Raw genomic sequence first — 23,789 nt, forward strand, 5'->3', positions numbered from 1 at the left:
TGTCATTTATAGTATCCAAGACATTAATTATTATTGCTACTTCCACATCCCATCAGCAAGGTCATCTCTATCTAATACTATCTTTTATTAACCGATAACACGGGATCGAGCTATAAAAGAATGTTTGCTCAATGTCTTCATTAGCTGCTTTTAGAGGTTAGCCGGTCTTAATGTTTATTCAATGCAAATAATCGTGATTGCTAAGAAACGTAAGATTACCAGCAATTAAAACTGTGAGGCATTGAGAACGTAGTTCCGATAAAAACTAGTGGAATTGATGTTGAGGAGTTTTTTTACAGTTGAGGGAGAGCCAGTCCTTTTCACCATGAAATTGTTTTTTATAGCAGAATTGTTGTGTATATTATACAGTTTAGTCGAATTTATTTCAGGGTTTTCTATATAAATGCACAATATAGTGCAATAGACGTACAGGTTTAATTGGAAATGTTTTGTTTGAGAAATGAATGGGATTGATTGAATTGGGATTGAATGAAATTGACCCGTATGGAGCTTTTTTTTAAATATCATTCGACGAGAAGCTCATTTGAAAAGTCTATTTATGAAAATTAATGACTCCCGATTCAAAACGTTGTGTAAACCTAATATTTTTGTATGCCAGCAGGAATTTTAAACTGACCAATCATAGCTCGTTTTTCATATCTTTCCGTGTTTTATCGTATTGACGTATGATTAAAGATTGGTTTATGGGAAATACAATAATTGTAAAGATTTCAAATGACTATTTAATGGACGATTAGAGTTTATAAATTCATAATGATAAATATGAAAATTCGACATTTTGATAAATAGTTTAATTATCTGCATGGAAAAGAGCAGGCTCATTGATCAGTGGAATAATGGCGCGAATTTTACCGCGCGATGCGAAGATCTCGAATTTATAACCTGGCTCAAAGGTTTTATTTATTTATTTATATATTTATTTTGATATTTATCTATTTTACATAGATTGTTAACTATTTTTCAAACAACAATTTCTAATAATAAAAAATGAGATTCATAGAGGGTGTTCATTTTTAAAAGGGAAGTGTTGCTGACACTGAGAATTTATTTTTAATTTATTGCATATAAATCTGAACCGCAACATTCTTTTTGGAACACTTTATACCAGCGTTGTCAGTTTTCTTCTATTGCACTAAGATTATTATACATGAAGTGCAATTTTATATTACACATGGTTCAGAAATAAATTTTCTTTAATGCTAAGAGTGCTATGAAGCGGCAAATGCGAAAAATAATTCACTATCTCGTTTTTGACAGTTTGGTTACACATTTCAGATTTTTCACATTTAAAATAAACAACTACATTTGCGAAGCAGTTACAAGATTTTTCAGCGAAAGGTAACAAATCTCCATTATTCATATGCCGTATTAATTCGTTCGTATAAGACATTTTGGGTTATCAAAATGTCTCAGACTGTCAAACGGACTGGGACATTCAGGTGATAGACTGTTAAACACTGAACAAGGAAACATTTTTCGATTTTGTTGTTTCATGGCACGTTGAGCAAAAAAGGAAAATCTTTGCTGTAATCAATTTGACACTATTAACTATGACGTGCGTTATATGGATGGAAAATAAGGTTACATAAATATGCAATATGGGGATCATAAGAAAAATGAAAGTTGCATTTAACGCCTAGAAAACGTGCAACTAAAGCAATGCTGTTAAAAGGTATTTTAAAAGTGTCCTTTAGAATGGTTTGTTTCTATCTTCTTATAATTACTCGTTTCCCATTTAGAAGTAAAAAATGTAATCTTATAACAAAAACGTACACTTAATAAGACTTAAATTGCGCAACGCAGCCCTAATTTAACCGGCTTCGTATCTTTAAGATACCTGAGGTTCCAATGGTGGTGGTTCGTATCACGTACGCCTTGTATAAAAATGTTTCGCTCTAATGAAATTAATTCTAAAAGATCGTTATTAAAGAAACACCTCTTCTAAGTGATGGCATATCAGAAATATGTCTTGGATAAATTCAGTTATTTTATTATTAGTCGTCAATCAGGTGTTTGATGCTAAATAGTAAATTGCTCAGTCAATGCTGTGCATGTTTCATAGCCTATTGTGAGCTTTGTTTTTAATAATCTCCCGTTATTTGCATATTATTCGTAACAAATTCTCGATTTTTTATTTCATTAACGCTAAATTTTTAGTTATTTTATTGAAAATATAATATTTGCTAGAGATTTTTATGATATTTTAATTTAATCATGACAATAAAATTGTAAATTCAAAGCTTCTTCAGTTGTTGAAGTTTAAGTGCCTGCGGAAAAATGTGGAGCTGGAGTAGTGGGTACCTTTCGAATGTCAAGTTTCTGGTTTAATACTTGGTTTGAAAGTTTTTTATTATTTTTATTTTTAATAATTCTTTCGTATAAGAGTTGTTAATAATTTAAAAAGTTTTTTTGTTAAAAAATCAATTATGCATATTATTAAAAATAATTCAATATTTAATTTTTTACACTATTAGCTCGAAGACACCATGAACGGGTGCGTTTTCTCGTTTTTTTTTTTAATCAGTTTAATAACAGGATAATAATGACATGCATATGATTCATTATTTACCTAGCTAGAGCTAATCTATGATTCTCTATTATGTTTTTGTTCGTAGTTGCTATGGAAATGAATGTCAAATGAAATGTAATCGTTGATGTTATGATTAAATCGCGTTGTTAATTTGTTTTTTCGATTTAATTTATGTGTAATTTAGGCAAGTTTATAGTAATTTTATGAAATCTAGTAGTACCAAAAAGTATGCACACCGCGATTGTGAAATACTTATGATCCTCACTTTTTACAATTAGATTCGCCAGCGCTTCCAGGTTCGAGATTTATAATTAACGTTCGAATTATAATAACGTCCATAATATTCGTGGTGTATATACATATTTATGTTTACACTATTACTGTTAAATAGGAGGATACAATAAGTTATTACCGTTTTTTTTTTAATTCAGTTATCACTCAATTATAAATAGCATAAAATGGTAAATTAAATTATTAAAACTTTATTGGTCGATAGCTCAATTAAAACTTTTTTGGTATCAGCAGTTGTTAGATGGTGGTTTTATTACATATTTATTATAGATATTTTTTGCTAGACAAGATCCCAGATTCAAAACGCAGTATTAATAGGCGTTTTTTAAATTGAATTCATTTTTTTAAAATATTTTATTTCCAACGCACATTTCTAAAAGTAACAATTTTTAAAACCTCCCTACATTACAAACAATAACTGAATTGTGCTGTATTTTGCTGCAACAAAATATGAGAGGTTCTTTTCAGTCGGTTTAAATTTTATTACCCTCGTTAAAAGAGATTTTTCCTAACGCAGTCGAAATGGAGCTCAATTATTATTATATTAGTCTCCAGGGCGTTTCAATTTTCTGTCAGATTTAGGATTTTCTAAATCGTAGATCAAACTGTTGTGATATAGTTTAATTTCCCACGTCCCACTAGCATTACTAATGTATGACTGGAGCTTTGCAAACAACGTTAACCTCCCACAGCCTACAGGTATGAGTATATTTTTAGACCGAAACTTCCAACACACTCACGTTGTTTGCAAAGTTTATTATACATTAACATAGTTAACAATGCTCAATGGGGAGAATGAATAACACCCTCCTAAAGACTGCAATATTATCTGCTAACATCAGAAAAACCCAAATTTTTCTGCTTAAAATAGAACTTAAATATTAGGAAAAGTAACGTTCTATAAACATTTATGAACTATACAAGGTCGTCGTTTTCACGCAAGCCGATCTTAATTGATCGGTATTTACTCATCGCTTAATTATACTTTCAATTACATATATCGGTAGTTAGAAACGAATTTATGGGATTTATGCGGAGATTTAAGAACGGCCTTGCCGAAAAGCCTTGGAGATTTTTTCCCCTAGATATCAGAGATATTTTCGTTCTTGACTCGTAACGAGGCAATAAAATTTGCATAAAATAAATTAGGAAATGATTAAAATTTTACTAATTTAGTAAGGACTTTATAGAACCTTCTTAGAGCAAAACAACTTTACTGGAGGGGCATATCCCGAACGGATGATGTCATAGTTGTATAAGAAAACGAGGGTTTGAAGCCCAAGCAGCGACTTATAAATGGGGCTCAAAAACTGCTATTAAAGAAGAAACCTCTTTGTAGGGCAAAATTGGGAGTTGATTTTGAGGGATAAAACAACATATTCCAGGTCGCCTTTTTGCTATTTGCCGACCTTCACCCTAAAAATCTCGTTAAGAGTATTCGTTAAGGGATCGCCAATGTTGTTTTTCTGCCACGACTAAGGACTTAGTTAATTTGCTTCTAGATACAAAACAACATATAAGACCAGAGCTAAATTATAAGTCTTCATTTTTATTTTCTACCTTGATTTGAAGCGGGTTCAAAAGAGGCAAGATGAAGACTTCACATAGGGCTAATTGAGCTGTAATCTTCTAATTGGAAGTTACTGCTGATCAAATTATACATTGCGAATGACGGCGGCCAAGAATAGCTCGCAGGATTCACGCGAACAATGTGTGAAATTGCGGAAGATTATAAAGTTTGTAGACGAACGTTTAGGTGTTGTAATTGGGCCGGTATTTAAATAAGAGTAGATCGAATTAATATAGTCTAAAGAAGGTTTAGATTACCAATAATTAAATTAGTTCAGGCCAGCTAATTCAAGCCAACTTCATGTGTGTAGAAGAGACCAATTGAAGCTTTAAAAATATTTATTCGTAGATGATATTTTCTTAAGATTTCTTTATTAATTTAAGGTGTTCCAAGTTCCGACATTCGCCAATGCCTTAGAAGTAGTTGAGTGTATATCATGTTAATTCAAATATTTGCCAATTGCTCAAAGAAATAAATTATGGGCATAGACAAGGGTTTTCAAAATGGTGAAACAAGATCTTCTAAAATAGAGAACCTTTGAACTTTTTTTCTATCCAGGTTCTTTAACCTACGCCATTATCTTCATGCAGTATAGTTTTCACGGTTTCAATAGTGTGAAGTGTTCTCTGTAAATTCAAATAATTGCCAATTGTGCCTAGAAATAAACCAGGGTTGTGGATAAGGGTTTTTAATTTAATAATAACAGTTTGAAGAGTTCTCTGTAAGCTCAAATACTTTTCGATTCTTTACTGCCTTGCGTAGATAGGGGGTTTTCAAAACTAAAGAAAAAGAGTGAAAACCCTCTAAAACAGCACTATTTTAATTGTTTTTATCTAAACCGCAGGATCTACAACAACGGTTTTGCTGTAATTTTACGACGATTTGAAACTCAATTATTTGTTAACTACTCCTAGAGAAAAACCCAAAATTTTACTAACTTGATCTAATTTTTATTAATTCAAATATACCTATATTAAACTCGTTTTGTAAAACTAAATTTTTCTCATCTATGTCTAAGGTAAAAATAAATCCTATTGCCAAAATTCGAGTAAGCGTATTCTTATTTCCATAAATATCCCTCAAAACACGAATTTTGAGTCAGCAGATTTGAAATGTAGGAAGAAATGCTTATGAGAATCGGCGGGGGCATTAGGTATAAACAAAAAGTGTACTTTTTACCCTTGGACCATTTTTGCATAGTTTTAATGATTTGCTACAAGATTAGCGTAGAGAAGCCACTTTTCAATATGCAGAGTGCTGAAACAACTCTGCTTGATACTTTATTATGAGATGCAAAAAAAATTCTTACATTTAAATAGTGGTCCATTCATCCTTCTAGGAAGGATTGTTTTATGGGCTGCAAGATTTGATTGCCTCATAGTTTTATATACTCAAAACGCAAATTCCTCGAAGGTTAATATACAAGAACCATGTTAAGGTTAAGCATACAATTGTTTCGAGCACACAAGCCAAATTTATACCCCACGAAGGCCGCACTAAATGGTTTATACGTCCTATTAAACAATCCGAATGTTGTTAGGGATCTTTTGTTTGTCCGATTGATTTATTCGACTGTTTTGGATCGTTTTGAGCCCGCTATATTCTTCGATATACCAGTAGCTATTTGCTTTGTCTTCTTTTGCTGTAATTGTGGTAATGGCGATGCAACGATGATACCAACGACCTTCCAGTGGCAGTTAAGCATTCGAGGAACGAATGATTCGAGAACGTGTCAATAATATCATTAAATGCCGGAGGAAATCCCGATTTAGACACATACGCCTGTTAGTCATTAAGTAGGAAACTTCGAAGTCAAAGTTCTTTCTCGCACAGTTAGCACAGTACGGTAATTGGCTGGTTATTAATACGAAAAGTGCCGCATACGGTACAGGCGTAATTAACATGGTTCTGCCAATCATCGGACATGTATGCGACATTTCCTCGATTGGAAAAGTCAACATTTTATGGCAATGTTCGTCCAACTGCGAAGGTATAGAAATTTACACCTTTTAGGCGCGTCGTATGAGTGCTTAGTATGCTATCTAAAGATCGTTTACGACTTTTCCCAGGAAACCGCAAATAAAGATATGTGAGAAACATCTTTAAACTATTATAAGTTTTAGTGCTTATTTGATCGCGAATTAAACGTATCTACCGGTTGGGGTCGACGAGATATCAACGAAAAATTATACCAATAAATTAAATTAATTGCTGGGAATTTTCTAATTCAAATTAAAAATTTAATATGTATTTTATGCTAAGACTATTCTAGCTTAAACTATCGCTCAACTAAAATAACCCCTTATTTAATACTATCTCTTATGAAGACTATTTATGCTCATCCACTGTATCCAGGCAAGCCTTGGAATATCTCCCGTCGAGTGACAGGACTAAGATTGTTTTTGTCTTTATCTAACTGTGGTAAACAAAGCTGGCTTCCTGATCAAAAAGTAGGTGACGTTGCATAATGAGTAAATATAGCACAGTGGTTGCAATTTCAAATTTTGATAAATAAAATTACTATTTAATTTTTGTTTGTCTTTTGGCTTAATTTGAGAGGCAAAAGACAGGCAGAAAGAAAGAGTTTTAGAAAATGTTGTCATTGAGTTGTACATATGACTGTGTTAGTTCAGGTTACATTAAACATTTGAATCTGTTGATAGGTGTATGATGACGGAGTAACTGTCATAGCATACAAGGACACATATGGAAAAGTGATTTTCAAAATTTGTAAGGGCAAACAAAATAGGTTTATTTATTTTTGTATTGAACCTATGAAGCTTGAGAGTAGTTCTATAGTAGTTGTTGGATCAACCTTTGGTTATTTCTCTATTCATTTTCATCAAGAAAAACATCGCAAACAACCTGTTTTTCGATTCTTCTTCAGACCACAGTGACATCACCACTGCGTCACGTTGGATACACAATGGTGGATCAGAACACGCGGAAATACATAAATCCCTTAATAATCATTAGGTAATGACCCAGCTTTTGCATTCATGCTGGTTCTTTTTGGAGCCCATCTGCGCACATCTTGAATGGTCTGAGGTTGAATCTTCGAGTTCGCGTGATTTGAAAGGCGACCATAAGTCGAAGAATAACTGGCCCCAGACCCCCGCTAGTAGCCTGGTGCTGGTCTGTGGTAGTCTGTGGTAGTACGTTGCAGACGGTTCTGACGATCGGGACAAGCGAAATTCGGTTGCCAAGTGACACCTGTGTGTTTATGCTTTTCCCTGTAGCATGAAAATGGAAATTTAGTGGCATTCCGTGAAGATTTCTTTTACCCAGTATTGGTGATAACGGTGGTTTACCGTGTGACAGCGATTCTTGGTATGTGAGTATGTATTATGGAATTTTCTAGTTACGTCTGAAGAATTTGGTTTTTGATTGATGTAAAGCCGAAAATTGGGTAAATTGTGCCTTTATGCGAGTCTTAATATGGGTCGATTTTAATGGTTTGTTTGTATACTAAAAGGCCACTAAGTTTGTCGGTGAAATATGTTTTGAAAGGAACATTGGAACACTCCTAGTTCCTAAAGTATATTTTAGATTAGTCAAGTGATTTATTTGATTTTCTGGAGTAACACGGCCATAGCAGGGCCATATTTAAGGTAGATTCCTATTCTGAGCTAAATTCCCCTAAGAGAATAAGAAGATTCTCAAAATTCCTAACCTGTATCGAAAAGACGAATTTCATCTTTAAAAAACTTCGAATTTCTCTATAAACCGAGTCATTTTTGTCCGTATTTGAGAAGTAGCAGAGTCGTAATAAAGTAGATTCAAAATATACTTTTTGAATTAAATTTAGTTACGGAGGGCAACAAGAAAAATTCCCACTTGCGTTAAACACATCAACTTTACGTATATCATTCGAAAGTTTGAAGTTTTCTCTCCTATTTAAATTATATACGTTTGAATTCTACAAATATCAGAATTGAATACAAGTTCAAATTCAAAACAGATTTCTATTTAGAGTAAAAGTTTCTCAAATGATTAATAAGAGTTTCAAATTTCCGAATATCCCTAAAACAGAAGAATTTCACATATGTACATTATTAGGAAATTGGAAACATCTATAAACTAAAAGGGCCGTAATAAGGAGTTAAATAGGTAATAAAAATACCCTCAAAGCAAAACATTACATGTGCTCATTAACCCTTCCAGTGCAGTTTTACCATTTACGACTTTTCTTGAAATTACCGTTTAACTGCAATGTTAATTCTTAATTTTATTACACTTTTTAGCCGCGATTTATTACATACATCAGGAACTAATCTAATGAACAATCGGCTGAGGTTGGAAAGACGATCGATGACTATTGAAATTTGTATATGCAAACGTCATTTATTTTCCTATTATTATAATATGTTTATTTCATTAGGTGTATACGTGAGTAATACTTCATTGCGCACTTAAATATTTGTCTATATTATAAATGTATCTTGTGCAAGATGCGCTCAAGGACCGTATTAATAAATAATGTCTGTGAATACAATCACACGTAATACGTGTATTTGTGAGTTTCAATCCCTGAAGGGTTTGCTTTTGCTCGAAGTCCTGTAGTAAATGTTTAATCAACAAAACTTCCCTTAATTACAATCCGACAAAACTCCCTGATGTTTTGTTTAATTTCCTTTTGGGTTTCTTTTCCAATTAAAAGTATTTCAGTCGGGCGAAATCTTCTTTTTTGCTATAGTGACGAAGCAAAGACCGCAGTATATAATATGATATGTAATAAAATATATTATAATAATTACATATATCCTGTTCAACTGTAGCCTGCTAAATGTACATAAATGATTATGATTGTCAAAATTTGTCATTTTCACTGCTTTGCTACTGAACAAGGTGAATTGTTTCCTAATCATGTAGCCATTTTCGTTAATTACGTAAGGTCGGATAAAGAGAAAAAATAAGATCGCTGAAAAAAAGCATTTTAGTCAAGCGAATATAACTTAGACTCAGCAGGGGTTTTCGCAGATTTTTCTAATTAATAAATTAATTAAATTGTTTGAGGATGTGTAAAATTTGCCTTAATATCAATGTTATAGCACGGCAAAGAAAGTAGGGGCGACAGCTTAGATACTCTCATCTAGATCCTTTGTATCCTTCTATCAAAACGGATAGTTACGCCACTAGTTTTGCAGTATTTCAATTGCCTTCAATATTATGCCACTCGGTCAAATTCGCCATTAAGGCCAAAGACAAAATCCGTATAATAATGTATTATGTAAAACTCCGGCATTTTTGCTAAAAGCTCAGCTTTCAGTCTTCTTAATTTTTGATACTGTTGTTACATTATTAACGTTGGCCGACATTCACTTTTTTTCACGCACCTATCTATCTATCAATAACGCAGAAAAAAATGGAAATATCGTTGTGTAATATGGTGGTTCGGGCGCTGACAGTTTTGAGACAATTTTGAGCTCTCCCTGTTGCTTTTATAGTAATTAAAATTTTCGTGGAATCTGCAATCACGATAAGGACAAAAACACATTTCCGAGCAGATTTCAAGGTCTGCTGAACTGTTCTCTTTCTTGTTTCAGGCCTCTTTCGCAGAAGATGAACTCGACCAGAACGCACGTCAACGCTTTTCATGACTTGTGACCAATGGGCCAGCAAAAAACCCACCGTTATCTAAATGTTAGACCACCTGGACGTAAAAAGAAGAGCTTTCGTCACTGAATTGGGCGAAAAATGATTAAGGAGTAATTTTTAGGTGAGGTTATTCACGGTTGTTCTTCGCTTCGTTATTCTCTAGTGCGGTAAAACCAAGTTTCACCTCTAAGTTCCCTTGACTTTATGTTGGCCATGTTGCTGTTACTTTATAGTTGTTATGAGATCATGGTATTGGAGTGATTGTGTGTAGAAATAACAAATTTTGTCTTTAACAACTCAGAATTAAAATTTTGGTTCCGCTACTGGAAAATCAGTACATAGCTGAACATTTTTCTCATGTACTTCAGTAGATACAATATATGCTTTAGCCAATTTCATTCCCGTAGATATTTTTTTAATTAAATTTTAATTAAATATTATTATAAAAACAACTCAAAATTAAAAATTTGATACAATAAAAAGTTGAATATTTTTTCTGTATATTCTTGTAGATGCTGTACGTGCCTTACCCAAATTCATAGGTATAGGTGGAATTTTCCTTAAGTTAAAAAGCTTTAAACTTAGAACTTCGAATTGGCTAAGATTTGTATTCACTCCATGACCACTAAACAGCTGATTTGTTTTGTATACTTTTATAGATGCTTCATAGGCTATGTATTAACTCTACTGACGTAGGTACTATTTTCCCAATTTTAGAAATATTTAAGTACTTTATATTTATTAAAACTCTTATCCTAAACCCCTAATCAATCAAAATAATAAAAAATGATACTGCTACTGGAATATTGTTAAAAAGGGGAATATTTTCTATGTTTCGCCATAAATTCCATTTGCGTGGGTGTCTTGTTCCTCATCTTAGATTAAAAAAATATTTTATTTCAAAAGGCGTGGCAACCCTCAATACAAAAATTGACAGTGGAACACTGCTAAAATACTAAATATTGTTCTCTAAAATTTATTCCACAGGACCTATACTTCACCCTAAATTCCATTGCCGTAAGTGTTCCTTTTCTCATTTTAGAAGTTTTTCAATACTTTATACAATACTTTGGACTTGACAACCTTGATTAAAAAAATTCCGTACTGCCACCGGAGCACTATTAAAAAACTGTTTTTTTTGCAGCAAAGTTTTTACATGACCTTAATTGTATCCCAAATTCCATTGGCGTAGGTGTTTTTTTGCTCAGCATAGAAAATGTTAAGTATGTACTATGAAATTGATCCTTAATATACATTCAAAGTTTAAAAAGGAAACTACATTTATACTTTCTGATTCGTAATTTTATTAATTTCTTCATATTCATAGCATCTACTTCTGGGTAAATGTCAAAATTTAAAAACTTAACTTAAAAACAACTAATTTCAACATTGCATTTGCAGTGTTAGCCTGTACAAATCTGAAACACGAAAAAAATTAAGGATAACCTAGCATCTTATCCTCAAGATAATCAACAAGTTATTACATATAACGAGCTGATGAAACAAAAGGATTTACATGTTTAACTAACTAATTACAGCCATTACCCTATTTATTTATCTTAAAACTTTTATAATTGCCGCAATGGATTTGCCAATGTACCTATCTTTTTCGCAAATATTTAATCAGCAAATAGGAAATAGAATATTGCTTGAAATAACTAAAATAGTTTCTTTCAGAAAGTCAGCCACGACTGCAAAAATCCTGCAAAATGTACAACAACAGGAAAACTTTCATTATCAAGATCTTGATCATTCTCTGCGTGATCTACCTGGCAGTTCACGTGATCTACAGCGGCGGTCCCGTCATTCGGGAATTGCAGCAATCTGGAAGAAGTCTGGCATCCCTGGATAACAACATCGAAACGGCCCCATTAGTACAAGATGGTAAGCTTTAAAATTTCTATTTTATGATTGCTTTGAAGCGTGTTTCAGGTCCAGTAATCCAGGTGACGACTAACACTACCAAGCAACAGTCGCCTCCAGCAGATCCAGTGGAGGAGGAGAAGATCATCCAGCCTTCCACTCCTTCTCCCAAGCCAGAGAAAACAGTCTTTGAGAAGGTGAAGGAAATCACGCAGTGTCTGGATAAACCAATCGTGCCAAAGACCCAGCAACGTGGCGATTACTGGGTGTTATACAATTACGTACGTGCCGAAAGGACGTTTAAGTGTGAAGAGACCATTACGTATACTACGCACGCTGACTATTCTTTCTTGGACAATTTAGTGCCATTATTGGAGAAGTGGAGAGCTCCTATTAGTATCGCTCTCCATGCTCCTGGGACCGATTTCGCCAGCACTGTCGAATCAGTGGCTCACCTGAGGGATTGTACCGGTGGTTTAGTGCGCGAGTTGGTTACCTTTCATATTTATTTCAGCACGAAACATGTTCCCAAAGAGGTGAGTAATAGTTACATTTATATTGTTATGTTAGAATGTGGTCAAAATGTTTTGTCAAACAAGAATCGTTTTGACTGCATTTCTCAGCAGCATATTTTGCTCTTCACATTTGAAATACATATTATAAAGAGAACATTACCTCTATAATGACGTTAGAATAACGTATTAAAAAGCGCTGTTTTTCACATTGCCCACAATTATAAATCATTGGTATTATTCATAGTGTTCATTTTGCTTCACATTAATGAAGTCCTCAAAGAGTTACATCATTACGACGATGATAACGTTATAAGTGCGATGACATAAATTCGATACTGCCGCCGAACTACTCAAAAGTTAAATATTCATTTACTGAATCTACCATATTGGGACTATACAAATTTCATGAACGTAGGTTTTTTCCCCAGTTCAAAAATATCTAAAATCTGGCGACGAACTGACAAAATGAAATCTCTAGGGTCTTCACGATGAAATTTTATCCTGTACTTCTGAAGATTGTAGAAATTTCAATCTCAACACTTTTTTTGTTCATAATTTTAATTTGCATCTGATTTTATATTAAGTCATAGAGTCCCAGTAAGATGTAAAATTCTGAATAGATAAAATTTGAATGGAGTTGCAAACCTAGATGTGCAATGACGGAAAACGTATTCTGGAAGAACATGCTTCCCCATTGGTTTTTGTGTTGAATCATCTTCTTCCATGAATTCCCAATTTTCAGACTAAAGTTCAACTTTTGATATTTGATATACTATTGAAAGTTAGTGACGTCTCAAGCTGCAATATCCATGAAGAGAAGAATGTTATATCTATTCTTCTAAATTGCGGAAAATTATACTTAGTCACCACAAAGTAGGCTTTAGCTTTACAATTCTTCCAAAACGACTTTTTAATTACTGATCCTTTGGTTTTGTGAAAAGTTTAGTTATTTGAATTAAATCGTTTTAATCGTTACTTTGAGACAGCTGAAAATCAGAGGTATCGCAATGCTTTACGGAATAAGTAGCTCTTTCTAATTGTCAACTTTTAAAGATAATTTTTAAATTGTCTTTAAAAATCGTGTTCCACCACTGATGTTTCTGCATAATTCGTCCCATTAAAATTCTAATATGTCGGAAAAAAATTACCTTTGAAACAACCAAAATCAAATATTAGTATACACAATATATACAGTATATACATCATACCTTCACCGCAACAACATAGCAATTACGAACACATCTGAAGTAAGAGAAAATCTACCCCTTACGCGAAATACTATCACTAAATGTGGCAACAGGGATTTTGTCGATTGATAGCGTCTTAGAATTGTATTCTCTCTTACACTCGCAGGACGGGCAGATATATCAGCTATAATCATTTGACAGGTGAATGTCGTAACGTTGCCATTTAGAGGTAACAGTAATGTATTTCGTTGAAGTACAATAATTTATACTTTTTGAATGATTGTGAATTAAATTTATGATTGATGAAAGGAAACATGGAAGTTTGAATCCGTACAGCGGCTTGTACGTCAATTTGCTATGCTCAGGAATGAAATTTGGCATTATTCTGTCGTATGGGAACTCAGTTCCATTAGAAATATTTCCAGAAAACGTAGAAGATACAAATTAGGGCTTCCTACTTACCAATTTACCTACCCTACTGAGTTCTCATCTTTAGATAAATAACATCAAATTAACGACAAAATGATTGTTGATGATTGTAACTTTTAACTCAATAGCAAATAACTGACACTAATTAAAAGAAATGCTTTATGCCGCAGTATAAAACACTAATTCGAACTCATTTTTAAAGACGAAAACTATAATTAATTAACCGTCGAGGCGTTGCCTAATAATAACTCTTGCTTTCCATTAGAAACACTAATAGCACCCCCTTTTTTAGCGTGAGTTCTCATATACATCTCTCATCATACATGATGTATAAATAAGTTTTTTGATCAATAAAATATGATTTTGTAGTACTATCTTAGAAACACCCACATTATGGGAGACATTTTAATTTCCATTGTAGTTTCCATCACCGTGTTAATTATCGGCAAAAGATGAAATAGCTAACTGTACAAGAATATGTTTAAATACAAGTGAAGATTCATAGAATTTCTTCAGTTCCTGCTCTCACAGCTTGCGATGGGTGGATTGGAATTTTAATTCGAGTTACCTCTTCATTTGTTAATGTCTGCAAGAACGTTAATGAAAACTAGAAGTAGAACTTTTTTTCCTTCATATGGTGGTTAAGTCAATGATGGATGATGTTGCGCATGAATAGGGTTATTAGCCATGGGGACCTGGATAAAAACCGTTATGGACCATAAAAGGTTTAGTAGACTCAATTCTCAAGTTAACGGTTAATAAACCTGAGACTTGTATTGGCTTTTTTGATAGTCGACTTAATTTTGCCTTTTAATTACATTTTCCATAGGAAATTTAGGTACACGAACGAACGACTTCGGACCTCCCCAATAGTGCAATTACTGGTAATTGGATGAAATTAAATTCGATTTGCTCGAATCTGTGATGGAAAAGCATTTTGTATAAGGGAGACTTTTTCTATCAATCATCATTATTATCAACATTCAACAAACCAATTTAAGTACATGAGTCATAAGTATGATGGTGGCTACTTACGTATAATGTAGTATAATAATTGTCCAGCAGGCTTTTGACCACCTCGAAGGTCAAATAGGAAATTGAATTAACCGGATCAACACATGGTTCCGAAACAATTAAACTGCCACGATAATGCGTAGGCACTGCAGATGGGTTTATTGAAGCGTTTAAATGCAAATCCACTGGATGCCTATTTTAATTAGGACGAGATTGGTGTTACTGGTAAAAGTTGTTGAATCAAGAGGAAGATATATATTTGGTGCATACCTTGAGTTGACATTGAGAAAGTGGGTTAAAAATGTAAATATATTCGTACTACAATGCGACTTGACATACCATCAATTATTTCCAAATTTACATTTGAATTACAAATAATTCAGAATGACATATTATTGCACTATGAAGAAATATCTTACAATTGCCACTAAATGACAACATTGCGATGCTCACTTGTCAGACTATTATGGCGGATATATCAGACAAAATTGAGAAAAGAAGAGAAATGGCGATTCGGAAATTTTATCAATGGCCTATTGACTTACTGTCGAATTTGAAAAAATCTTCATTGAGTTTTTTAAGGGTGAAATTTTCCGAGACGTACAAGAATTTTGGTTGATTCATAATTCATATAAAAACATCAGTGAGGGAGCCCGAAAAATTGTTTTTATTAATACTTTGTCAACAATGAAAGAACCAGGGGAAATATTGAAGAGGATGATGGGTCGCTGCTGATTTTCAGTTATTCCAAATATCATAATTTCCTTGATAACAAAACGGTCTTAAGAGAATAATTGATGTAAAAATCAATGCCTGAACATGGTTTGTTTCGGATAATACATATTTTCATAAAACTAAGTTATTAACTACCTTTCGGTAAATCATAAGTGAAAGAGAAATTGAATTTCGTTAATTACAGTGTTTTCTATCATGAATCGAAAAAATGCTTCGGACAAATTTTTCTTATTTTTAGCCGTATTATCTGAATCTATAAAAAATGAGGGTTGCCATTTGAAATTAAAAAGTTAACTCCCACCCCGCCCACACAGATGGTGGATGGGAATTAACTTTAGCACCAATACATTTTTCCCTCAGAGTGATTAAAATTTGATACTAAACGTTTTTTTACAAAATACCTAGTATTCGAGATATTTCGATATTCCAGGTTAAATGTTACACACTATATATCCCGGCAATTTTTGCATAACAAATTGTTATGCCTATGGCTTCTGATGATTTCAAATGCCTTTCGTATAACCAAAGATTAAAAACCATTGTTTTGCGTGAAAATTAATTAGCTTTATTAGAGAGGCAGGTAGTTTTCGTGTCATTAGAGATAGTTGTAATTATACTCTGAGTATTTGCCTTGAAGAATGCCAAGTGAAATGGAAATTTACATCAGAGAAATTAACAATGTTGACTTTTTTCAATAATTTCACTTCATAATTCAGTTTCACCTTATAAAGACCATCGTCCCCTGATGCTTTTCTTAAGATATATTTATTTTGTAGTAATTTTTGAGTTTCAGAGACAACTTACTTTTTGTAGTTTTAACTGTTTTCTCGATAACATACAAATTTGATGCACCTGGTACAAGTCGTAGGAATTCAAGGAAACCTGGCATGTGTCTTTCATGCCTTTAGATTTGTATATTTCCGTCTTTGTCACTATCGTATTATCCTTACGTATATTGACCATCACACTTGAATAAATGAACGATGTAAGGTTGCCTTTTTTAGGTAAACACAGGTATTGGTATTTTACTTGTGATGGAGACATGTTTTTGTCGCTTTTTGAAAGTTTGTATTTTTTTGTATAGGTTTTTAATAAGTCAAAAGAAGCTTAATTTGTTCCCCTATGCATTGGTGCGACCCGAAAGTTCGTAGCCGTTATCATTGCACTTTTGAGATATTATCGTTTAAATGTTAGTAATCGAAGAAAAGTGGTAATTTGAGTGCCTTTTGAGGGAATAGAGTATTTTTTTGCATTTTTTTTTGTAAGGCCTAATGATTCAATTGTTTTGGTGATTTCACTTGCACCAAGACATATTTTGTGTGCATAGAGATTTTTTTTTCTAAATTGCGTCCTTACAGATACTGATAACCTCGATTTTTTCATACATCAGTCAAAATGGGAAATGTGCAATTGATTTAATTTATTCCGAGCATGTTTGGTCAACAATTTTCACCTTGGCCAGTGCGTTTTGCTTAACCGTTTGCCAATTAAAAGACAAAGCCAATATCTCTTAAGACATGCTTTAAATGACCTAAAACAAAAGCGATAGTGGAAACTGTTACGTACGACTGTATGCATTAACCGGTAAAAGGGACAACATTCGAATGCTATTTGCATCGTATATTTCAAGGCAATTTCAGGTTCGAATCTGACCATTTTTGCAGGTTCCAAAACACAGCAACGTGTTCGAGGAACCGTACAATTGCTCACTAACCCCGCCCTACCTCAATGCATCCTCTGACCAGATGTACAAAGCTCAGAAGAAGCTGCTCTATCCTGTAAATGTGGGCAGGAATGTGGCCAGAGAGATGGCCCAGACTTATTACATCTTACCCTCAGACATCGAACTGTATCCTAGTCCTAACATTAGTTCTAAGTTCCTAGATCTGATAGCCAAGAACACGGGTCCTTTGCTCAGCAAAAACCCAAAGGTGTTTCCTCTGCACATTTTCGAGGTCAGTGCCAATTCGCAGGTGCCAGAAACCAAAACAGCGTTAAAGGAGTTGTTAACCAATGGTAAGTTCAAACTCGATTTATCATATAAACCCTCAAACCTATACATCATTTATGTGAGGCTTAATAGATCGGTAAAAACACTTAAGAGATGAGTTTATAGTTTCGTGGTAATTATTTTCGATAAAAGGAATTTTTCAGTGTGAGTGACAAATTTTTATAAAATATTGTTTTTATATTCACTGCGTATTTCAAAAATAGTCTACGCAAATAGACAATAATCTACGTGATTTGCAAATTTCTAGGCTGCACTTTTGTTTCGGTCCAATAACTGATTTGTAACGCCACTTTTTTAAATTCTTTACTATTTGCCCACTGACACTAAGTTGAAGTCAGGTAAGACGTGTAAGTACATAGTTAAATATACTAAGTTATATAATACGCGTTCAGCGTATGGATATGACCATAAAGTTTTGCTAAAATAATGATGAATATGGCTCGGAACTTACCACAATTCCACTATAAATTGCCTTTAGATGCAATTATTCAGTTATCCAATGTCTTTCATTTGCAGGAGGAATTTTTTTAAGATCCTTAAAGAAGTTTCATAAATGCGCACGGCCTGCGACACTTCAAGTCTTGATTAGCAATATCTAGCATAAATAAGATACGAATATTCTGGAGTTTCTGTAGAGAATACTCGAAATACTTTATATATATTAGGTGTACAACTTTGCTTCCGCCGTTTTTTTTCCGAATTTCGCGATTTTATTGTAAAAAACTAATTATACCTTTAGGATCCAAAGTATTGTCCATCGCTGGCCACTACTTTCTCCCATCTTTCGGGCAGCATACGAATCCCGTGTTGAAAAAATTGGACATCTTTTGAAGCGATCCACGATTCTATCCAATTTCTTACTTCTTCATAAGACCGGAAGTGTTGGTCAGCTAGCCCATGTGCCATGGATCGAAACAAGTGATAATCAGAAGGAGCTAGGTCAGGAGAATATGGCGGGTGGGGTAGGACTTCCCATTTCAATGTTTCCAAGTATTTCTTGACCACTTGCGCAACATGGGGTCGAGCATTATCGTGCTGCAAAATCACTTTATCATGTCTCTCGTTGTATTGCAGCCGTTTCTTTTTCAATGCTCGGCTCAAACGCATTAATTGGGTTCGATAAAGAGCACCTGTGATTGTTTCAGTTGGTTGTAACAGCTCATAATATATTACGCCGAGTTGATCCCACCAAATACAGAGCATGATTTTGGAACCATGAATAGACGGTTTGGCCGTCGACGTGGAAGCATGGCCGGGATATCCCCAAGTCTTTTTGCGTTTGGGATTATCGTAATGAACCCATTTCTCGTCCCCAGTCACAATACGATGCAGAAATCCCTTCCGTCTTTGCCTTGCAAGCAACTGTTCACAAGCGAACAGACGCCTGTCAATATCTCTTGGTTTCAACTCGTACGGCACCCAATATCCTTGCTTCTGAATCATTCCCATGTCTTTGAGGCGTTTTGAGATTGTTTGTTGAGTCACTCCCAATGATTGTGCCAATTCTTGTTGACTTTGACACGAGTCTTCGTCAAGTAATGCTTCCAAGTTCGCATCTTGGAAAACCTTCTTTCTTCCACCGCTATGTTGGTCTTCGACGTGAAAATCACCGTTCTTGAAGCGCTGAAACCACTCACGACATGTCCTTTCACTAATAGTGGCTTCCCCATAAGTATCTGAGAGCATTCGATGAGCCTCAGCAGCAGATTTCTTCATATTGAAGCAGAAAAGTAAAACCTCCCGCAAATGACGAGAATTTGGCTCGTACACTGACATTTTCAATTGCGAATAACTTTATGATGAAGACACAAATAGACTAATATTTTTATGAGGTTATGTTAACAGGTGCCCAAGGCTCCTGCATGCCCACATGGGGTTATTTATTTCGATCATTACTTACCGCTACATACATCTATTCAAAAACGGCGGAAGCAAAGTTGTACACCTAATATATACTATATATATTCATCAACTTGAATAGCTTTCCCGACATGACACTGCAATTAACACGTAAAACTGAAGACTAAAATTATAGATTGTTTATGTAAAAAACAACTGAATTCCAAAGCTGAGTAAAACGCGAGTAAGCGCATGCAAGGCTTACTTAATGCATTAATTCTTGAATATTCTTTTCCTTAATGACAAATCCCTAAACTGTATCCGATATTCGAATTTATGTCATTGTTGCCACATAAACTTCTTGTTACAGGTACAGCGTTGCCATTCCACAAGAAACTATGTCCAGGGTGCCATAATATACCGAAAGCTAAAGAATGGCAATTAGCACCAGAATCCGAAGGCCTTCACATATTCCACGTTGGAAAAAGAAATGGAAGGTTTATACATTGGGAGCCCATTTTCATTGGAACCCACAACGATCCCCTCTACGACGAAAGGCTCAGTTGGGAGGGCAAGAGTGATAAGATGACGCAGGTAGGTGTTGGTGGGCCTTTAGTCTATAAATCAACAGTGGCGCCACAGCACAGAAGTTTCATCAAGTAACCTTACTGTTATGCCTCTGGTTTTCAAACGATCAAAATCTCAATTTATCAGCTATGTTAACAAAAATTAAATTTTTAAATGCGTAACGAGAAACTCAAAATTACATTTTTAATAAATTTCAGTAGCGGAGTACTTTTATCATTTGAGACAGTTCTTCTCTTTTTTACTTTTTTTTTAATACATGTTCAGACTTAATACAACCCAGTTATAAAGCAACCAGTTTTCAGGCTGTTTCACCAACGGAACTTAAGCGTTAAAAATAAACATTTTTCTTGGATTTCAGAGAACCGTGGAATCATAATTTCAGATAAAAGCTAGTGATTCGTAATAGCGTGACCAAGAAAGTTGGCCGCCACATCCTCTAATTTCAATCAATTAAATTGATTTTTTTAAGGATCAAAATAGAACCCTAATAAGGTCCCATGGTAATAATGCAAATACAGTGGTGGACCACATTTCTCCAAAGTCAATTAAATTTCAAAATGGTTTATTTTTAGTCATTTTTGTAGGATAATGAACTATGAAAACTCATGGAGCTTTTCCTTTGACGTTTTTCTACTAAAAATGTAGATTATAAAGGTTAATGTGGGTAAATAATAAATGTGGTTCTGATGTTTCACAACTCCATAAAATGTGGGCTTTGAAACAAAAGCACGTGAGACCGCTCAGTCTTCCGGGAATGTTTATCCTTAGAAACTTAAATGCTTTATAGATACTAAAAGGAAAAATTGACTGAGCTCCCTCTGTGTATATCTTAATTAAAGGAAAAACCAATTTACACATAGCTATAATAGACCTTCACTTTTAACTAGGACAAACCAGTGGCGGAACTGCCCTCTTTGTAATAAATTTACTGGCACAACAGTGGCATGATTGAAGTGGCGTAATGAACAATCCACTAGTGAAAAAAGGCAAATTACAGTTCGAGGAAATATTAAAGCCCTATTTAATGACGCTTTCGTGCAAGTAAACACATCATCAGCTTCCTGCATTAGGCAGTCATTTTAGCATCCATTAAGTGCCTTTTAGTACTCTCATGATAAATTTATAATACGTATATCGACATATTGATAGATAAAATATTGGAACGTGCAAGATCAGAAATTTAAATAAATGCTGACAAGTTTGTTCTCATTTCAGGGTTACGCATTGTGCGTCCTGAACTATGACTTTCTGATCCTGGATAACGCCTTTCTGGTCCACAAACCCGGAATCAAGATGTACAAAAAGGATGCAAAAAGGGCCATGTTGGCGGGCAAAACGAACCAACTTATCAAGAAAATAATATTTCCGGAATTGAAAGTTTTGTATGGAGTCAGGAAGGGCTGTGCAGTCTAAGATGTCTGAAGGATGGCATCTTTGGGGGGTTATTAATGATGAAAACAAGTCTTAGGAAACAAAAAGACTCTCTTCATTATTATATGCAATTTGTGTTAAATCTCGATTCTCGCCTAAAGCCATAAACCTATTATTGAGAATAAAGGATAATTTAGCATGAAAAAAAACGAATTGTGATTACTCTCTTTTAGCTGTGTAAACACTTAAATAGGCTTAGTGATTATTCGTATAGATTAAACAGCATCAAATACCTACAGATTTTACCTGAATCTGCAACGAATTCATTCAAAATGCATCTTTCTTTCCGCATTCACTGTATAACGTTTTTAAAACTATAAATTCTAACTAATAGGTGATATTTATTATAATAATAGAGTAAGCTCTAGATTAGGCCCTATAAATGTACATGAAAGAGGCTCTATTTTTGGCAGGAGCGAAATTACAAAGCAGGGTATTATAGTTGTTACAATTACTATTTGCAACTTAAAAAGATAGTTAAGGAAGAGATTCGTTAAGGGTGGTTTATTCTTATTGAAACTATTTAATCCCCGCCTCAAAACTTGCTGTTAAGTTAGTAATTAGATAGCTCTTACTATGCAAATGTAATCCTTTATTTAAGTGAAGCCATGAGATGACGATTATTAAGCTGATTTGGGGCGGGTTGCAGTGAGTCCTGTGTCCTTTGTACTTTTCTTGTAATAGTAATCCTATTTTTGTATATAGAATAGACTGGTAGCAAACTTTTTTACTATTATTATTACTATACTCAACGTATATTTTTATGAGAAAAGTATCTACGGCTTCTGAAGCTTTAAGTGTTACTATTCAACTTTTAACGATTATTTATTTAAACGACGTTTATGGACCTCGAATGTTTACTTACATTCAAATACAATATTACTGAAGATCAACATCGTTGATTTTGTTCAGAAAGAAAACAAGACACCTTCTGGCAATTTCTTCTCTGCAGCTTGTTTACTCACCCTGTCCTATAACACAGAAGCTCAAGGAAGGTCGACAACGTGGTTTTTAAGACTTTCGACCTGATTCTCCCTAGTCTTGTCTTCGTTGCTCTCTTACTTCTCCTTGATATATTGGTTATGATGATTGAACAAATGAACGCTGCTACGATGCCATTTTTAAGCTACCGTTAAGAACTATGTTTGATGTATCTTTACATTTTTCCGATGTTTTTTAAAAATTCCTTTAAATTTTAATTTTTTTTTTCAAATATGTAACAGCTAAAAAAATATATTTTCGGGTTCTATTTATCAGTGCTTTATGGAAGACTGTAGGTTTTAATATTTTGGAGATTAGCTTTTAAATTATGGAGATGCAGGAAAAGTGGTATTTTAAATCTTTCTGGGGGAAGTATGTAAGGGAAATTCCTTGCTAAGGGGTGGGGTTTCGCATTTTTCTTATGTACTACGATGACATCTAAAAAAATCAATCCATCTGCTAATGATTTTAAAACAACTGATTGTTGAAGAAAATTTTTTCGAATTACTCCCTTAGAAACGTTTTTAACATGTAATTTTCGATCTATTGTTTCTGTAGACATGTATTGAAGGACCATAAGGGTCTTAAAAACTTCAATTTCGGCAAAAAATCCTAGATAATTACATTAATAGTATGTATAGAAATTTGGAATTAGCGTCTACCGAAACAAATGTTTCGTAAATGGGAGTTATAAAGGTATCAAAGACGAAATGTATCTTTCGAATTAAAATCGTCTTCAAAACGGTATCAATTGGCCATTAAATTTCCTGCAACTTTTCTCGTTCAATTATTTTTCTATCTCTTACAGTTTTAAGATACCCATACATGTAGGCCCAAAATGGGCCACGCGATATATACGATTTTTGGATAAGTACCAAGTTGTTACTCTCATGCCTAACATGTCAACATCTTAACTATTTTAAAATCCGAGTACTTGCTTGGTTAATTCGGAACTAGACATTCGAATTGAAAGAAATGCTATAATGATCTTAAATAAGTAAATCGCGATTCTACGACTCTACAGCCTTGGGAAAGCATTTTTTAGAGTTTTTATTTTACAACACTTTCAAAATGGCAAAAATAGATACTAACGTAAGCCCATATTTCAGAAACCAAAAGAGATGTTACAATTACATTTCTATGGGCTTATAGAGTGCATCGAGATGATTAATTTGAATTATCTTGT

At 34.0% G+C, this 23,789-nt stretch overlaps 1 protein-coding gene across 5 annotated transcripts in view; it reads left to right on the plus strand.

Annotated features, from left to right (window-relative positions):
• LOC136419181 (beta-1,4-glucuronyltransferase 1-like) overlaps window positions 1-22,515 on the plus strand; it is a 33,352-nt gene extending 10,837 nt beyond the window's left edge. For 2 of the 5 annotated variants that reach the window (XM_066405375.1, XM_066405378.1), the window contains exons 2-7: window positions 9,959-10,136; window positions 11,692-11,894; window positions 11,943-12,409; window positions 17,418-17,769; window positions 19,974-20,197; window positions 21,407-22,515. In XM_066405375.1, coding sequence (XP_066261472.1) covers window positions 11,720-11,894; window positions 11,943-12,409; window positions 17,418-17,769; window positions 19,974-20,197; window positions 21,407-21,604 — 1,416 coding nt within the window. In that variant the 5' untranslated portion in view covers window positions 9,959-10,136; window positions 11,692-11,719 and the 3' untranslated portion in view covers window positions 21,605-22,515. Of the gene's footprint in view, window positions 1-7,513; window positions 7,751-9,958; window positions 10,147-11,691; window positions 11,895-11,942; window positions 12,410-17,417; window positions 17,770-19,973; window positions 20,198-21,406 lie in introns of those variants that run through there. The other 3 variants (XM_066405376.1, XM_066405374.1, XM_066405373.1) reach the window with 3 other exon arrangements.
• Window positions 22,516-23,789: the final 1,274 nt, after the last annotated feature.

The sequence above is a fragment of the Euwallacea similis genome, chromosome 2 (genome assembly GCF_039881205.1).
Source record: "Euwallacea similis isolate ESF13 chromosome 2, ESF131.1, whole genome shotgun sequence".
In the NCBI taxonomy this organism is placed as follows: Eukaryota; Metazoa; Arthropoda; class Insecta; order Coleoptera; family Curculionidae; genus Euwallacea; species Euwallacea similis.